The 17,106-nt window shown below is 37.0% G+C and overlaps 2 protein-coding genes across 2 annotated transcripts; one reads left to right on the top strand and one right to left on the bottom strand.

Moving 5' to 3' along the window:
- Nucleotides 1-134: 134 nt before the first annotated feature.
- LOC148575175 (uncharacterized) lies at nt 135-2,608 on the bottom strand. Its single transcript, XM_088506089.1, has 3 exons — nt 1,796-2,608; nt 247-901; nt 135-151 (listed from the first exon to the last, which is right to left on the bottom strand). The coding sequence occupies exons 1-3, from the start codon at nt 2,606-2,608 to the stop codon at nt 135-137; spliced, it is 1,485 nt and encodes a 494-aa protein (XP_088362215.1).
- Nucleotides 2,609-13,179: 10,571 nt separating this feature from the next.
- Nucleotides 13,180-15,793, top strand: LOC107625730 (UPF0481 protein At3g47200). The gene is made up of 3 exons (XM_016328433.3): nt 13,180-13,341; nt 13,427-13,819; nt 14,484-15,793. The coding sequence occupies exons 1-3, from the start codon at nt 13,327-13,329 to the stop codon at nt 15,594-15,596; spliced, it is 1,521 nt and encodes a 506-aa protein (XP_016183919.1). The 5' UTR covers nt 13,180-13,326; the 3' UTR covers nt 15,597-15,793.
- Nucleotides 15,794-17,106: the final 1,313 nt, after the last annotated feature.

The following is a 17,106-nucleotide window of genomic DNA, read 5'->3' on the forward strand; positions in this document are numbered from 1 at the left end:
CCGTTTTAGGACGCAATCGTGTGAGACACGTATTGGGAAGCAACAGATAAGTAAGAAAATATTTTGACAAGTGAGAATTAATCGTCAGCTAGGCGAGTTTGTTAACATGGCAAGTATTTGATAGGAGTAAATAGCTAAAAGGTAACAAGGGCTAAAAATTAACATGTGAACAAAACAAGCATATATGAGCCCGTTAGGCCTCCCGGTCGGTGTGCCCGAGTTAGGAGTAGAACCTCCTCAAGTTACCTGCATTCCATGTTCTAGGGATTTCTTTGCCGTCGAGTCTCTCGAGCTTGTAGGCACCCTTGCCAAGCACTTCTTTAATTCTGTAGCGACCTTCCCAATTTGCCGCCAGCTTCCCTTCTCCAAGGGTCGGTAGACCGACGTCGTTGTGTCGCAGGACGAGGTCTCTTTCCTCAAAATCCCTCCTGAGGACTTTAGCGTTGTAGCGCAGGGCTATTCTTTGTTTCAACGCCGTTTCTGACAAGTGGGCCATCTCCCTCGTCTCCTCCACCAGGTCCTTTTCCACCGCTTCATCCACACCTGCGAGTAGTAGCCGCGGGCTCGGTTCGCCGATTTCAACGGGTATAACCGCGTCGGCCCCGAATGTTAGGCGAAAAGGGGTTTCCCCCGTAGCGCTTTGCTCAGTTGTTCGGTAGGACGACAGGACCAAAGCGAGCTCGTCGGCCCATGCGCCTTTTTTGTTGTCTAGGCGTTTCTTGAGGCCAAATAAGATGACCTTGTTTGCGGACTCCACTTGTCCATTTGTCTGGGGGTGTTCCACTGAGGAAAACTTCTGTTTTACTCCTAGGCCGGTGAGGAACTCCGTGAACTTCTTGTCAGTGAATTGCGTCCCATTATCCGAAATGACAACCTCCGGAATACCGAAACGGGTTATCACCTGCCTCCACATGAACTTCCGGCAGTTGGAGGAAGATATGCTGGCCAGTGGCTCAGCCTCTATCCATTTGGTGTAGTAGTCGATGGCAACTATGAGGTATTTGACTTGCCCTGGGCCAACCGGGAAAGGTCCCAGAAGGTCAACTCCCCATTGAGCGAAAGGTCATGTGGTCGTCAGCAGGCTTAGCTCGGAAGCCGGCGCCTTGTTGAAGTTGGCATTTTGTTGACACTTTACGCACTTTCTGATAAATTCCCTCGAGTCTTTCATCATTGATGGCCAGTAGTATCCAGCTCGGATGAGCTTCCTCGCTAGGGCTTTGCCCCCGATGTGGTGGCCACAACAACCCTCGTGGACTTCTCTAAGTACATAGTCCGTCTGGTCGGGGTGCAAGCACTTCAATAGGGGCTGGCTAAGCCCTTTCCTGAACAGTTGCCCTTGTATGATCGCATATCTGGCCGCCTCCCTTCTCAATGTTTTGGCCACTTTCTCATCGTCAGGCAGCTTGCCGAGTTCCAGGAAGTTTGTGATGGGGTCCAACCATGAGGGGCTTGACTTCCTCAAATGGAGGGCGACCGTTGGCTCCTTCATCATGCTTTGGATGAGAGACCGGTTTCCCGCTTCTGGCTTCGTGCTCGTTAGTTTGGACAGGAGGTCCGCCCGTGTGTTCCTTTCTCTTGGGACGTGTTGGATCGTGACCTCTTGGAACTGACTTGTCATTTCTTTAACTTTTTCCAAGTATTTTTGCAGGAGGGGGTCCCGGGCTTGGTAGCTTCCGCTTACCTGCGAGGTGACGACTTGTGAGTCACTGCATACTTCGACCTTCGTCGCCCCGACTTCCCGAGCTAGTATTAGCCCGCTTAAGAGGGCTTCATATTCCGCTTGATTGTTCGACACAGGGAACTCGAACTTGGTCGATTGTTCGTAGATGACTCCTGCCGGGCTTTCTAAGATGACCCCGGCTCCCCCAGACGTTTGGATGGAGGCCCCGTCTACGTGGAGCCTCCACCGTGTGCCCGTTTCTTCGGGGGGATCGCCCGTTACCTCTACTAAGAAATCTGCCATTGCCTGTGCCTTGATTGCGTGACGGGGCTCATAGTGCAAGTCGTATTGCGACAGCTCAATGGCCCAGGTCATCATCCTTCCAGCCAAATCAGGTTTTTGGAGTACTTGACGGATCGCTTGATCCGTTCTGACGACCACACGGTGACCCTGGAAGTATTGCCTCAACCTTCGAGAGGAGGTTAGGAGTGTGAGCGCCAGTTTTTTCAGTTTGCTGTACCTCAGCTCTGCTCCTTGTAGGGCCCTGCTTACGAAGTAAATCGGTTGCTGAGCTTTCCCTTCTTCTCTTACGAGCACTGCCGCAAGTGCTTCCTCTGTTACTGCTAGGTAGAGGTAGAGTGTCTCTCCGACTTTGGGCTTCCCGAGCACCGGAGGTGTTGCTAGGATTTCCTTGAAGCGGTTGAATGCTTCCTCGCATGCTGGGGTCCATTCAAATGCTATCCCCTTTTTCATTAGATTGAAGAAGGGCAGGGCTTTCGCTGCCAATGCGCCGAGGAAACGGGATAACGTCGTCAGCCTTCCCGCCAGCCGCTGGACGTCTTTGATGCAACCCGGACTCTTCATCTGGAGAATCGCTTGGCACTTCTCAGGGTTGGCCTCTACCCCTCTTTGGGTGATCATGAACCCCAAGAACTTCCCAGCCTCCATGGTAAAGGCGCACTTGAGCGGGTTGAGCCTCATGCCATGCTGTCGAAGGGAGGCGAACACATCCCCTAGGTCTCTTAGGAGGTCGTCGGGTCGTGCGGTTTTTGCGAGGATGTCGTCCACGTAGACTTCTACTGTCTTGCCTATGAGCTCATTGAATATCTTGTTCATCAGTCTTTGGTACGTGGCGCCAGCATTTTTTAGACCGAACGGCATCACCTTGTAACAAAAGATCCCTCCTGGCGTTATGAACGCCGTTTTGTCCTCATCGGGTCGGTGCATCGGTATCTGATTGTACCCAGAGTAGGCATCCATGAAGCTCAGGTATTGGTATCCCACTGCTGCATCGACGAGTGCGTCAATGTTGGGCAGGGGGTAGCAATCCTTAGGGCATGCCTTGTTGAGGTCGGAGTAGTCCACGCACATTCTCCACCTCCCACTGTGTTTTTTCACCAAAACCACGTTAGACAGCCAAGTCGAGTAGTCTAGCTCTTGGATGAACCCTGCTTCAAGGAGGCTGGCCATCTGCCTGGCCACCTCTTCTGCCTTTCTTGTGACATCTTCCTCCTCCTCTGAGCCACTGGCTTGGCCTTTGGCTTGACGGCCAGATGGTGTGACATGAGCTGGGGGTCTATCCCTGGCATATCGGCTGGTGTCCAAGCGAAGAGGTTGGCGTTGGCTCTGATCATCTTCATCAAAGGTTCTTTTAATTCATGGGGGAGGTTTCTGTTTATGAACGTGAACTTCTCGTCCTTGTCGCCAACCCAAAATTTTTCCAAGTCCTCTTCTGGCTCAGGTCTGGGCTTGTCGTCTATCCTGGCATCCAGGTCGGCAAGGAAAACCCCGGATGCTTCTTTGGATTTTTTCCTAAGAGAGAGACTGGCGTGGTCGCAAGCGACTGCCGTTTCCAAGTCTCCTCTGATGGACCCTACGGATCCGTCATCGGTAACAAACTTCATTACGAGCAGTTTCATGCTAATCGCTGCTCCGAGGTCATTGATGGTTTTTCTCCCCAGGATGATATTATAAGCAGTGGAATCTCGTAAGATAACAAAATCGGCCATTACCGTTCTTCGCCTCAGTCCTTGTCCAAGGGAGGTCGGTAGTGAGATGATCCCATCTGGCTTGATGAAGTGATCACCCAACCCTACCACACCGTGCTGGTGGGTCGCCAGGTCGGCATCACGTAGTCCCAAGGCGTCGAAGACATTGCGAAACATGATGTTCGAGTCCGCCCCCGTGTCCACTAGGATTCGTTTGACCAGTCCGGTTCCGACTCTGGCCGTGATAACCATGGGGGGACTTTCCGGTACCTCATCGAACCATTGATCCTCGGGGCCAAAAGAGATGGATGGGTGTCCCCGGGAGCTCCTAGCAGATGAGGAGGAGACCGCCAGGACCTTGGCGTCTTTCTTCTGCGCCGATTTCAACCTCGGGGCGAAATTCCTTGCAGTTACTACATTTACTACCGTGAGACCATGGTCGTCTCCCTCTGGTTCTTGACGTCGTCTTGTCGACCTGGACCTGTCCTCACCCTCGCGATCCCGGTTCCGTCTCCTCGGTTCCCTTATGAGGTGGGAGAAGTCGGCAAGCTTCCCGTCCCTGATTGCTTGCTCCAGGGCATCCTTTAGGTCGAAGCAGTCTTGGGTCTTGTGCTCGTACCCAGTAACGGATCCAGAAAATTTTAGTAATGGGGCAAAATTATATAACATGATAATAATTTTTATAATAAAAATAGTATGTGTACATAAAAAATTAAATATTAAAATTATCTATTAATCACTATATATTTGTATATAATTACATATATTGTTTAACTTATTTTCAATGTATATTTTATATTTCAATATATATTTTGTACAGATAGTTATTTTTGATGTACATATAACATGATTATTGTTATGATTATATTTTGTTATTGTAAAATGATTAGCCTTTAAAATATCTAATATACAAATTAAAACACTAAAATAGTAATTTAAATAATAATATATAATTTAAAATTTTATTATTTTAGATTTTATATTTTTACAAAGCTAAATAATTTTTCTCTTAACACTACCATCAAAATTTCTCTCTTTCTATATATATTACTAAACAATTATTTAGAAATTCACTTTCCAATACAATTAGAAGCCGACTCTTATTGATATTTAAAGTTAGAAAAGTTCTTTCAATTAATATCGTTGCTACACAAAAATTAAAGCTAATATCAAAAGAAGATAAATAATATTCTTTTGAGTTTATTTTTAAGAAAGAACACTAATTTCGTTTAAATCTAAGAATTGATCATTCTAACGAATATCTAATATGAAATTTTTAAATTGACGATTAAGTACCAAAAATTGAGTAAAAAATCATTATGAGGTCAAATTTAATAATCTAATCAGACAAATAAATATTATTATCATATACTACTCAAAAAAATTTCAAATTATAATGGGGGCACTTGCCCCCACAACTCAACACTTAGAACCGTCCTTGCCCGTACCCCTTGTGATATTCGCAGTAGAGGCTTTTGTTTCCCCCCGTCCTGTCCTTCAGAGGGCGTGGCCTCGATAGTATCCCTTTCTCGGCTATCTGTTGGTAGACCTCCGTGATTGGTGCCGCGAGGGGGGTGTAGTTGGTGAATTTCCCGACTCGGGGAAACGGTTTTGTCGTCTTGCTCGAGCCTCCATCCCTGGTGTGTTCCTTTTGTCTTTCTCCAGCATCGTGGTGCCTGGTTTGGTTGTAGGGGGGTTGCCGTTTATTGGCAGCCACGACCCGGCTGACCTCCTCGTCGTTGATATACTCCTTAGCCACGCACTGGATCTCTTGCATTGTCCAGACTGGCCTTGTGGTAAGGTGCTTCCTGAAGTCCTCATTCAGGAGCCCATTCGTCAAACATAAACTCGCCACCGAGTCCGTCAAACCGTCAATTTCTAGGCACTCATCGTTGAAACGATCCAAGTATTTCCTGGTCGGCTCCCCGGCTCTTTGGGTCACCCCTAGCAAATTGATCGGGTGCTTGGCTTTCGCGATCCTGGTTGTGAACTGAGCCAGCAAAGCATGGCTGATGTCGGAGAATTGAGTCACCGAGCCCTGCGGGAGGTTATTAAACCACCGTATTGCAGGTCCTGCCAGGGTGACCGGGAAGGCGCGACACCTTACCTCGTCTCCTACTCCTTCTAAGTTCATCCTGGCCTCGAAGGCCGTTAGATGCTCCAGGGGGTCCTGCGTTCCATCATACCTCATGTCCGTTGGCTTGTCAAAATGTTTTGGCAGCCGGACCTCGAGTATGGAGCGGTGGAATGGGGTGGCCCCTATTATTACGGGTCCCCGTGTTCCCGTCCTTCTTCCCTCATCGCTTTCCCGACGAGTGTCCTCGTCTCCGCGGTTCCCGGTGTGGAACGGGGTCGCTCCCATTATTACGGGTCCCTGTGTTCCCGTCCTTCTTCCCTCGTCGCTTTCCCGACGAGTGTCCTCGTCTCCGCGGTCCCCGGCACGCCGTCCTTCATGTCTGGCGTAAATGAAGGGGTCACGACGTCTTCTCGCGCGCCCTCTCCCCCCGGTGCTTTCAGATTCAGCTTGGGGGCTAGGCGTGCGTCTTGAGCGGCTCCTGGAGCGTGAGCGGGAGTGACTCTGCTCTGGGGTGTGTTGGTCGCGTTCCCTATCTGCTAGCCGGCGCTCCAAATCTTGCATCCTGTGGCGTAGCTCTTGCATTATTCTGGCGTGGTTGTCTCCGGTCCCCCCAAAAGGGCGTCTCTCTTGTGATTGGGCCGCGTCCCTCGGGGGTGATCTTGGATGTTGTCGGGTTCCCGTCCCGGCGGCGTCGCCTCCGGGTACGGCCTCGCGGCCTGTCTCCGTTTCGACTAGCACGAAGTCCATGGACGAGTCCCCACAGACGGCGCCAATGTTCGATAAGTCGGTTTCCGGTCGGTTCGGGTAAAGATCCTGGGAGATGGTAGGGGCTCGTCAGGTCGTGGACTACCGGCTAGAGATGCGCGAGGTCCCGAGTACTTCATGTGAAAAAGGGGGGGTGCCACCTGCAAAGATACTCCGACGCTCTTGTCAGTAAATATGCAGGCAGAAAGGGTAATGTGATATATGACGTACCTTGGGGGAAGAGCCAATCTTCCCCTTATATATTGTCAGAGGTGGGCCCTATAAAGGCAGGCCCACTATTCTCGAGGCGCTCCCTTCACAACTGTGGGAGAGCTGTTACGGACGCGTGTCCGGGTCGGCGACGGGGCGCCCGATCCCTGACCGCCCGGGTCGGGTGGAGCTCGGGTCGGCCCAAGCCAGCAGAAGGTTTGGGCCGGGCCATAACAGACTTGTTGTACATGCGCTTCATAAGACATTAGTGAATATGCGTTGTAAGAAATTATATTCCTATTATCCATATGGAATCTCTTTCTTTCAGTGACTACTCTTGTGTCTTATCTTCTACATGATGGGTATCCATTATCATTAATAGCTGTGGTGTTATTGAATGTTTTAAGATAATATTTGGTGTAGTCCATCTTTCATGTAGGAAGATTTTGAGCAAATGGTACATGAATTATATATGTAGGCATAGCTCTAAACAATTTTGGGTGTCGAACACAATCGAACAATCTTAACAATATTAATCGGTCAATTTAAGTTGTGTTTGTTATTTTGTGATCTCCACTCAACCACAAAAGAATATGAATATGTTGTGGACTTTTCTTTTAGAATTCTACCATATATATCATTATAATAAAAAGATAAAAAAATAATATGTTATAAATAAATTATCTATTTTATATATATACTTTGATAAATATATAATTGTGCAAATAATTTAACGAAAAATTTTTCTAAAGATAAGGTTAAATGATGAGTAATACATGTATCTTGCATTTCAAATAGTATCCCTTGCTTAAAATCGGAGGTTATCATATCAAGCTTAATTTTGAACACTCTACATAATATATCTGGTCAGTTTTCAATCTTTAAGTTCTTTGGATTATTAACTCTACAATCTCTTACCAACTTGAGTTACATGTCATTGTGATTAAGAGATCAGGATATCCATATATTTCTTACAAATTGCTAGAGTATCTTGATAATTATGAAACATATACTTATGCTACCTGTGAAAGACGCAGATAGCTAGAATGACACATTTATCTAATTTGAAAGCACATATTTCATCCCTAACAACTACATCTTAAATCCTAACCTCCTGTATATATCACTCCTGATCTTATCATTAAATTAATTAATTAATTAATTAATTAATTAATATTTTTATTTTACGCTCCTTTTAAAATAATGGCATGAGAAAAATTAAAATTTAATATTATTTTAAAATATAAAACTCTTTTAATCTAATTAGAAAATAAAAATTAAAAATAATTGTTTTAATTTTATCATAAATTGTATCTATCCTATTATTTGTCAATAAAAACAAAAAATTAATTATAATTTAAAAATTAATAATCTTATAAATTATATAAATATCTAAAAATAACAATTTAAGAAAGCATATTTAAAAATTTAAAACTAACAACCTAAGTAAATAATTTAATTTTAAAAAATAACAATCTAAGTAAAATAACTTAAGCAAATAACTTAAAATTTAAAAGATAACCACCTAAACAAATAACTTATAATTTATAAATAAAGTTTTAAAAATTTCTAATAACGACACCTAAGTAAATAATTTTCAAGTTCAATGTATTAGCGTCACATCAGCAAAAAAATTCTCCATGTTTTTGGAACTACTAAATTAGTTTAATTTTTTAGGTACGATAGAAAAAAATTAGGTATAGAAAAATATATATTAGTTTTTTTAAAATAGTATAAATAATCTCATATTTTTAAAAAATAAGTAATTTCATTTAATTTAATCTAATATTTTGTAGTTAGCAAATTTGCTTATTATAAATTATGTAAATAAAAAAGATATTTTTAAAGACATTTGTTTATTTAAGAATTAAAAAAATATTTTTTAAATTGAAAAGTCTAAACAAAGTGTTTGAATTAGCCATTAGAAATTAGAATTAGGTTATTTTAAATAATTACACATTAAAAATTAATAACTAACTTAAATTATATCAACAATATGTCATATTAGAAATATAAAACTAACTTAATATTTCATTATTTAATTAAATTTTTTACTCCTATTATTTTTTTAGTGTCGTCATAAATAATATCAATCCTATTATTTGTCAATAAAAATAAATAAAATTAAATACAATCTAAAAATTAATAACCTTATAAATTACGTAAATTTAAAAAAAAATATTTAAAGAAAAAAGATAAAATTACTTCTATTGTGCAGAAACAATCTAAAATATAACAATGTAAATTGAGTAAAGAAAAAATTTATAAATGTGACAAATAAAAAAATTTAAATTTAAAAATCGAAATGGTTAAGAAGTCACTTAATTAGGAATTAGTATTAAAATTTCAAATTTCAAATTTTTAAATAGAGTTTTCTAATTAGCTAGTGCAAATTTTCAATTTTTAAATAAAATTTTCTAATTAAACGATCGTTGTTCATTAGGAATATAGGAATTTGTTAATTTAAAAATAATTTTTTTAGTTTCTTCATAAATAGTATCAATCCTATTATTTATCAATAAAAATAAATAAAATTAAATACAATCTAAAAATTAATAACCTAATAAATTACATAAATTTAAAAAAAATATTTAAATTTTTTTAAAATATTAAATTAATTTAATTTTGTCGAAACAACATTAGAGATAGAATTATAAAGGAATGTTAAATTAAAATTTTCTTTAATAGTATAAATAACCTTACATTTTAATAAGATTGGTAATTCTATTTACTTTAATATAATCTTTTGTAATTAGCATATTTGCTTATAAATTATATAAATTTTTAAAAAATATTCTTAAACCTATTTGCTTACTTAAAAATAAAAAAATATTATATTTTGAATTTAAATTTAAAATTTTAAACATAATACTTTAATTAAAAATTAAAATTAGATTTTTTTAAAATAAATACACATTAAAAATTAATAACTAACTTAATTGTATCAAAAATAATTCATATGAGAACTTTATAACTTTATGAGTTATAACATTAAAAACTAAATCAGAAATTAACAAAATATCAATGGTGTGAATCGAATTGAAAAATAAAACCATAAGTAATAACCAAATAACTTCAATTTATATTTAAAAAAAATTCTAAATTCCAATCATAAAAATAAAAAAGAACCAAAAAAAAAAATAACTCAAGAAAAAATAATGTTTCTATCAAAAACAAACAATGTTTGACATTATTCTATTAGATAGACTTTAAAAAGGAATTCCAAAACATGTACATCCATATTCTCAACTTTCATTCTCAATCTTGATCTTCTTATAAGTTAAGGTTTCTCTTTCCACCACCGAATCTTTCGACTCCGAAGATAGTCGCTTGGGTAGTGTAATAGCATTTTTCAATACTTCAGATTCATCATTGTCCACAATTTTATTGGAGAATTCAAGCAACAAATTCTGTACAAAATACTATATTAAATTAAAAACATCATTCTCACCTTTAATTTTATCTCAATAATATTTTTTGAATAAAATTAAACTTTAACTTTAAAAAAACAAACAAACAAAAAATTTATTTTTTAAACAAATACCTTAGCACCTTTTACTTCTTCCTCTTTAATGATTGAGAATGCTTTTGAAGTTGGAAGCAAACCACCAGTGTAGTCAACATTCTAAAATTATAATTAGTTATTAATTATTATTTATAAATTAGATACTATTAATGACCAAGGAAGCAAAAAATAAATTATTTTTTAATAAAAAGTACACTTATAACTGTACTCACAATTTGAATAGGGTGAGCCTTTTTGAATTTATTTATGAGATCTACGTTATCAGTCATCTTGTTAACTTTATAAAAAGGTGAAAAATATGAATTATCAGATATTTGAACTTCAACGATAAAGAGAAAGGTCTTATCAATTAGGTTGAGAAAAAGTGTGGGTGTATCTGATAGATCTTCTTTTAATGCAGGATATCATATAATATATTAATAATAAAAAAATATAAAAAATACCATTAAAAATATCATCACTAATGTTTTTAGAAATAAATATTGGTTGGAATTTACCAATAGAAGTAGATAAAGTATTTCTACCCAGCTTTTCCAACACCAAAATATCTTATTTGGTAAGATATTTCTTCTCTTAACAAATTCACGAATCGAGACACATAAACTCTCTTAATTGAGGAGCGTGTATTATTCCTCCCTATAATTGATAAAAAAAAATTAAAGAACAATTAAATGGGATAAACAAACAAATTTAAAATATAAATAATATAAATTTAAAATAATATAAAAAAATTAGTAAGAAACTCACGTTTTCATCGAGCCAAACCATCTCAATTGAGTATGGCAATTGAGAATTTTCGTAACTTGGTAGTGTCTATAACCGTATCACTTATATACGTACACACAATTTGTCAATTGTAGGATTGGTCTCTGCAATTTTGTGAATACCAGCCATTAGAATAAGTAGAGTAATTTTAGATTTTGGATATATGTAAAGAAAGCGATCGATATACTTTGAATTGTGGTGTTATATATGTCTCATAAGTCATAACTTATATTTTTATAGTTGACTCATGACTAAAATTTTTTAAATTTAATTGACTTTAATTTAAATTTGAATTAAATTTAAAGATAAAGTAAAATGATTTAAAATTTAAAAAATAACAACTTCAGTAAAATAATTTAAAATTTAAAAAATAACAACTTAAGTGAAGCAATCCAAACAAATAATTTCGAATTTAAAAATAACAACCTAAACAAATAATCATTTATAATTTATAAATATAATTATGAAAATTTCTTGTGACGACACCTAAGCAAATAAACTCTCAGATTCAACGTATGAGTACCACGTCAGCATATGAGCTTCCCATTTGTATACTATAAAGATTAATTAATAGATAAAATATCAATTAAAAATTAGTAAATATTAATAAAAGAAAAAATTTAAAGAATTAGTATTTTCATTAAAATTTGATCAACATTTAACTAACAAAGCAAAAATTGAATAATTCTAATTCTCACACTATTAGATATAATTTCATACTATTAAAAACATTAATAATAATTAATTGATAATTATAAATTACAAAATCTGTTTACTACTTTACTTCCTAACCTTCCTCGTGACCGATGAGTGCATACCATAGATAAATTAAGGCTTGGGATTTGCTAGATAGCATTTTAAAGTTTGAAGGAAAAGTGGAAAACAATAATACTGCACGAAAAAAATTACATAGGTTTAAAAACAATAAAAATATATTCATTTTGGATTATTTAACTGAAAAAATAAAATAAAAAAATGCTATAGAGCTAATATTTTTAGTGGAAAAAAATAAAAATTGGATAATATTAATTTAAATGTAAGTTAAATATTAAAAAAATATTAATCAACTAATATTTCTTATAAATGATCTTATTACTATATATTTGTTTTTTTATTTTTTCTTTTTCTTAATAAAATTATTAATAAATATTTTTTTAACTACAAAAAAGTTTATATATAAACAGTTGTTTGAGAAAGAAAGAAGAAAAATTTTGATTAAAACTCACATATATTTGTTTCTTTATAAAGTTGATAGTTAAAAATTATTAGATAATAATTTAATTAAATATATTAAATCATCTAATAATTTTTTTACTATCAACATAGAGAAAAAAAAAAATCTCATTTCATGTTTCTAAAATTTGGAGAAAAAAAATTTCCTTTCTTAAACATAATACAAGAGTCTGAAGAGAGGATGGCTCAATATGCCAAATAAAACTGCACAGTAAACACATTTTCTTCACTCTCAAAACCTTATCCCATTATGGTGTTATCCTCCAGCCATGGTTGCGGTTGCAGTTGCGGCGGGATCAGTAGGTGCAGTGGCCACGGTGAAGCACGGAAGGGGCTGCAGAGGGATCCGACTCGCCTACGAAAAAACAAGGTGCGGTTTCGGTTGGCGGGAACCCCGCGGCGGCAGTGGAACGGTAGACGGGAGAAAGTATAGAAAACAATGATAATTGTGAACAACACGAACAATAGATTAAAAGAGAAAATAAAATTATTTAATTTCAGATAAATAAGTAATTACTGGAGTTTTTTTTTTGAATTAAGAATTTTGCGCTAATTGTTTAGAATTTAAAGTTTTTAAATTTTTTATTTTTACTTTTGCTCTTGCACACTTAAAAACTATAAATGCTCAGTAACCTAGTCCATACTTGACACGATCACACGAGATTAATACAAATATGTATCTTAATGACATTTTTTAAGAATACTATATTAGTATCACAGATTAAATTTTTTCAAAATGAAAAATTTGGTAAAAATAAGAAATTAAAATCATCTTCAAATTTGTAACTCACACTTAATAAAATTTATAAATTTAATAACAATTAATTTCTTTATTTTGTTACAAGTGTATGTTGTTATTATCAGTTATCTCAGTAAATCCGTAATACCCTAATTGAACTAGGTAGGTTGCTGATACAATGATTGGTTTTTGGTACAGTATTCTAAGTTGACTTTACAGTTTACATTGACTTCCTCATTTGTTGTGACTTTCTTAGAACCTTAACAGATTCTTCTTCCTATGGAAAATCATTTCTAAGCAGAGAGACTTCTAGCACTCAGAATCCACAGCTGTTGTATCTACGAGTTTGCTGTTAAGATTTTCTTTACTGAGAAAAAAACAAACATGACTCCTGACAAGGTATGTCATCGATTTTTCCTTCTCGGTCTTTTATCTTCTCTGTTAATTCTATTAATCGTTTTGGTTTTTGAAATTGAAATTGAAGAACGAAAGTGAATGGATGATTCCCGTTGAAGTGATGCTGGGATCTCTTGACCACGGAGAAGTTCAAGCATGCAGCATTTCAAGAATCCCAGACGAGATTCGAGCGCCCAAAGAAGAATGTTACAAGCCAAGGTTGGTCTCAGTAGGACCCTTACACAGGGGAGCCACAAGGCAGATTCTGTTAATGGAAGAACCCAAATGGCGCTACGCCAAGAGCTTCCTTGACCGCAGGGTAGTGTCCAGCAACCAAGGACAAGCCGGAGGACGCAGAAGATCATCAGAACCGGGAACTCGAGAGTGGGGCCAGGAAATTCTCAAGTTTGACAAGTTGGTTCGCGCTTCCTATGGCGGTGACCTCGACTTGGATCCCCACGACCTAGCCAAAATCATGATGGTAGTGACCCTACTCTAGTTACTTATTTGTGGAAAATGGAAAGCGAATTGAATGAATCTTGAGTTGACCCTCTAGTTTCTACAGTCATGTTGTTTGGTAGTTTAAAAAGGAAACAATTATACGGTGACACTCTTGGTGTGAACTTGATAACCGAGAAAAGTTAGCATGTTTGACTAAATTGTTATTTAACGGTTTTTTAATTATCATCTCTACATAAAACAAATGCATTAAAATTTTCGGTTTTAAATGTAGAAACACACAAAAAAGTTGTTTAAAATACTTCAACCATATTAGGTGTGTACTCAAATCCGTTACCAATGTAAAATACACCTTTAAACAAAATACACATTATAAATGAGTTAACTAGACATGTATTTAAATACAAAAATATACCATGACTAATTTTTGGTGTGTACATAGTCTTTTTGACAGGAAAAACATACAAGACACTGTGTTCTAAGAGTCTAAGACAATTGTATATTTTCTGTGGATTTTGTGTGGCTGAAGAGTTCTGTCTATGACTCCAGCTAATAGCTTTATGTAGTTCATATCTATGTATTGTTATCTTGAAGTCGGAATCCAAACACAACCTTATTGTATCTGGTCCATAGTTTCTAAATGCAACTTCTACTTATTGAACAAGGTCCATTTGTGCGTGTTACAGGTGGATGGCTGTTTCTTGCTAGAACTTCTCCACAAGCTTGTGGAATACATGAATTCACCACCAAACCAAAGCCATACATTTTCCAATGACCCATTCCTAGAGACAGAGGAGAAGGTGCAGTTTGTGCTGAATGATATTTCCATGCTGGAAAATCAGATCCCTTTCATTGTTCTCAAGAAGTTGTACAATATTGTGTTCCCTGACAAAAGTAAGGTTGCGGAAGATCATCGTGTGGCTGACATCATGCACAATGCCTTTGGTTACAATTCAAAAAACCACCGTGGTTTGGCTCATATGCTTCACTTAATGCATTTGTCCACAGTTGAAGAAGACAACAATCAAGAAGCCAAACGATTGAGACAAGCATGCCAAGAACTAAAGCGATGCGCCACTAGGCTTCGAGCTGCAGGAATAACCATTAAATCAACAAATAGCAACAGCATTGGTAATGGTAGTCCTAATGGTAATGTTAATGCTAATCCTAGTCCTAACAATCAGCATAAGATTGTGGACATATTTGATTTTAACATAAGTTTCAATGAGCAAGGTAAGATACTCGAAATACCGGCTCTGCATATTAAGGAAACAACGGAAGCGAGATGGAGAAACTTGATTGCTTGGGAGCAGAGCAGAATTTGGATAAGAGGCAAGTACACTTCCTATGCTTTGTTCTTCCAAACTTTGATATGCTGTGAGCATGACCTTGAGTTTCTGGAGAAAAAGGGAGTGATAGTGAATGAGTTCAAGAAGAGCAAGGATGAAATTATGACTACGTTTCGCACAATCTCTGATGGTGTTGATCACATGGATTCAAGTTATAGCGACCACTATAAGAAACTTAATGCACACCAGACTACATTGGTCACGAAAATGTTCCACGAATGGCCTATAATCACTTGGCATAGGTGCAGGCGTGTTCTTGAGACTCTTGTGTTCTATTGGTGGAACTGGCTAGCGATCTTGATACGTGATCATATCCCTACAGTATGGAAATTTTTCGGCGTTGTGGCCGCGATTGTGTTGCTTGTTCTCACCATTATGCAGACATATTATTCAGCTAAGCAGACACATTATGCAGCTGAACAGGCACATAATGCAACTAGTGGCTCTTAGGCATCAGCAAGAAAAAGTGCTATTTGTGTCTCTTAATGCTTTTTCAAGTTTAAAATTTAATGCACAATTGTGATCTTGAAGCTTGTGTATGTTAATGGAAGAGATTTAGGTCCATGTTGAACATTGAAGAGGTGTTTTCCTGAAATTATTGTGAATGAAATTTTCTGTCTTGTTTTGTTTGAGGTTTGTCAAAGAAATCAAGCAAATCTTTCATGATATGATCCTTATATTCATACAATTAAAGCAAAATTAATGAACGAAACTTGTGAGATTAATATATAATTTGGCCAAAGAAATAAAGCAAACATGAATATTAGGGTGGACTTGGTTTGCGTTTTTATTTTTTGTTTTTATTTTCAGTACTTTCTGTTTTTTAAATTTTGTGAAGGAAAAAATAAAAACAATGAAAACAATAAAATCTTGTTTTCTGTTTTCATTTTTTATTTTTATTTTTTTTATAAAATCTAAAAAATAAAAAATACTAAAAATAAAAACAAAAAATAAAAATACAAACCAAACGCACTATTGACAACAACTCTGTTAGAAGGTCAGAATGAATTAACGGCATATCTCAAGTGATTTATGATCGGAAATCAAAACTCAGAAACATGCATAAAATCAAGGGCAAATGACTTGGTTAAACCAAGTACATTTGCAAATGTCCTGAATGTCCCAAATCGAAAATTCAAAACGAATATTTAATGCTTTTGTAAATCGAAATGACTTGCTTCGATTTACATGCTTCTTCGCTATTTAAACAAATCGAAGTCACTTGATTCGAACTCAGAAACCTCATACCCCACTCCCAACCCCACCACCCAGTTTCGAGATTCTCTAGAAGCAACTCGGTTTGGACCGACTCTGCATGCATGGAAGACGACCCGAATCGTCTGTATCGACTTGATGGAGTCGCGCATATTGTTGGAGCCATCCACCTCGAGGTTAGTGTTTTTTAATATTTAATTTTTTTTAAATAAATTAGTAGTTAGTTAGAACTGTTAGTGTGGAGTTTTTAAAATGAATCTAAAAACAGATATTTGAATTTAGTTCATGTCAGTCTTAGTGAGTCATTAACTATAGAATAGGGTTAGGTGTAGAGTAATGAACAGGGTTAACGACTGTTTTTGATGTTTGTTAATAAATAGAACATGTTTTTATCTCATATTAGTAATTATTTTGTTAATACAAAGAATTGGATCGTGAGTAATGTAGTGGTTAGCGTTTCTATCTATAAAGGATTGGTTGGGATTCATTGAGAGGTTTTTTTGTGACAAATGTGAGAAGTCATCTTCTATTCTTATGCAGCCCCAACAGTCCATCCTCGCCAACTAATACATCACAACTTTGATTCGGATTGACGGCAAACAATGGTGAAGCCACTAAGTCTGGCTCGGGTGTAAACACCAGCACTGCTGACGATGATCTAACAGGCAATACACTAGAGCTGGCTACATGTCCGGTGGAGTGCATATTCTTGTTCGAGCCTCCAAAACTAGATGCCACATCCACA

This window comes from Arachis ipaensis, chromosome B2 (assembly GCF_059453495.1).
Source record: "Arachis ipaensis isolate K30076 ecotype BB chromosome B2, ASM5945349v1, whole genome shotgun sequence".
NCBI lineage: Eukaryota > Viridiplantae > Streptophyta > Magnoliopsida > Fabales > Fabaceae > Arachis > Arachis ipaensis.